At 39.0% G+C, this 2,500-nt stretch overlaps 1 protein-coding gene across 3 annotated transcripts in view; it reads left to right on the top strand.

Moving 5' to 3' along the window:
- LOC113830386 (NADPH oxidase 4) overlaps positions 1–2,500 on the top strand; it is a 101,523-nt gene that overhangs the window by 38,342 nt on the left and 60,681 nt on the right. The window contains exon 1 of one of the 3 annotated variants that reach the window (XM_070114483.1): positions 2,314–2,446. The exons of the other annotated variants lie outside the window; for them this stretch is intronic. Within the exon in view, the coding sequence (XP_069970584.1) occupies positions 2,444–2,446 (3 nt within the window). The 5' untranslated portion in view covers positions 2,314–2,443. Of the gene's footprint in view, positions 1–2,313; positions 2,447–2,500 lie in introns of those variants that run through there. 3 annotated transcript variants of the gene reach the window in all.

The following is a 2,500-nucleotide window of genomic DNA, read 5'->3' as shown; positions in this document are numbered from 1 at the left end:
TTTTTAGGGGAAATACCCCATATTTTCCCCTAGCATGTCGTCCTTGCCTCTCTTTTCCCCCTAGCATTCTTGTTGCCATTCGACCAAATTTCTTTCTTTCGTATTATTCATTTTATCCCATTCATTCCCAGAACTAGCATTCTTGTTGTCATTCGATCAAATTTCTTATTTCTTTCTTTCTTATTACTCGTTTTATTCCCATTCATTCCCAGAAGAGGGAAATGTATGTTTTTTTTTAGGGGGAAACACCCCATATTTTCCCCTAGCATGTCGTTGCATCTCTTTTCCCATAGCATTCTTGTTGCCATTCGACCAAATTTCTTTCTTTCTTATTATTAATTTTTTATCCCATTCATTCCCAGAAGAGTGAAATGTATGTTTTTTTTTGGGGGAAATACCCCATATTTTCCCCTAGCATGTCGTCCTTGCTTCTCTTTTCCCCTAGCACTCTTGTTGTCATGTGACCAAATTTCTTTCTTTCTTATTAATCATTTTATCCCATTCATTCCCAGAACTAGCATTCTTGTTGTCATTCGATCAAATTTCTTTCTTTCTTATTATTGATTTTTATCCCCCATTCATTCCCAGAAGAGGGAAAAGTATGTTGTTGTTTTTTAGGGGAAATACTCCATATTTTCCCCTAACATATCGTCCTTGCTTCTCTTTTCCCCCTAGAATTCTTGTTGTCATGTGACCAGATTTCTTTCTTATCATTTTCAGCTTCTGTTTGAAGTTGGACGCAATTTATGTGAAATTTGTAATGTCTGAACTGATAAACTCACTCACGCACGCACGGTTGGCACGCACATGTACGCACACACACACACACACAGGCACGCACACATATATCATGTATGCTTACACACACACACACACATACACATACATGCACGCACACAAACACACACACACACAAACACACAAGCACCCACAAACACACAAGCACCCACAAACACAGACACACACACACACTCACTCACTCACTCACTCACTCACTCACTCACTCACTCACTCACTCACTCACTCACTCACTCACACACACAGACACACACACACACACACACACACACACACACACACACACACACACACACACACACGCACGCACACACACACACACACACACACACACACACACACACACACACACACACACACACACACACACACACACACACGCACACAGGTAAAATTAACCGAATGCCAACATTGCATCAACCACGCGTAGGATTTTATAAATGTTTATAAATAAATGAATTAATAAATAAATATAGGTATATATATATATGTGTGTGTGTGTGTGTGTGTGTGTGTGTGTGTGTGTGTCTGTGTGTGGGTATGGTGTGTGTGTTTGTGTGTAGTGTGTGCGTGTGTGTGTGTGTATGTGTGTGTGCATGTGTGTGTCTGCGTGTTATGTGTGCCTGCGTGTGTGTGTTTGTAAGCATGTGTGTATATATATTTTACGTATGGATGTATACATATGAATGTAGGTAGGTATATATACCTATATATATATCTATACATAATTCTTTCAAAACGACCCTCGTATCTCAGGATTTCATCTATATAACATCATAAAAAAAGCGAAAAAGGTTTGAGGCTGAGATAATCCTTCTTTCGCGGTCAAATTTCGCAATTGCAAAATACATCACCAGCTGTTACAAAAATGTATAGAGTTACCCCTTTTTAGCAACTCAATTATTCAGTTTATGCGCAACTACCTCTGCTCAGCCCAAGAAAGGAAGCTCAATCTTTGTACAGTAACCGACCCCAACTCCAGGTAGGTTCGGATGATTAGTTTGAATACTATATAAGGAAGATTTATAGTTTGTAATCCTTAGTTTAGGTGAAAAATATAGTCAGGTGTCGTTAGTTTATTTCGTGGGTCTTTAATGAACGAACGTATATATTTTTTTCTATGAGTAATGTCTCCCTTATATAGGAGGTCTTAGTTCATGTGAATATCTATTTTTATTTCCAGGAGTTATGTCTCTCTTAAAAGAAATTAGGGGATCTCAGTCCCTGTGAATATTTTTTCGACGGATAATCAGGGATTCACTCAAAAAAAAAAAAAAAAAAAAGGCGGATCCTGGTCCATGTGAATCTCTCTTCACATATCAGTCCCTGTGGATTTTTTTCTACGAATAAACAGTGAATCACTCAAAAAAAAAAGGCGGATCTTTTACAAAATGGGGCCCCAACCCTTATGAATTCGTATTTTTCCCTCTTAAATAAAGCATGGGATCTCGGTCCGTGTGAATATTCCAGCGGTACCCTGTCGAGGAGCAGGAGATCCCAGTCCGTGTGAATAGTCTCGCTTTGTTGATTGAAAGTTGAACCATGTTTACGTCGACGAAGTAGATGTTTATGGACGTATATATTACTCCGGGAGAAGATATATGGCGTGTGGAGGGAGAGGATAGGGCAGACTTTATCGCTTTGCATGGTATGTGTCTTGTATGTTATTTTATTTCATTTTTTGCGTTGTTTTTTGGGGGGG

Source organism: Penaeus vannamei, chromosome 36, assembly GCF_042767895.1.
Source record: "Penaeus vannamei isolate JL-2024 chromosome 36, ASM4276789v1, whole genome shotgun sequence".
NCBI classification, from domain to species: Eukaryota; Metazoa; Arthropoda; class Malacostraca; order Decapoda; family Penaeidae; genus Penaeus; species Penaeus vannamei.
The sequence above is the reverse complement of the archived record's forward strand: the minus strand, read 5'-3'. Positions and strand labels throughout refer to the sequence as shown.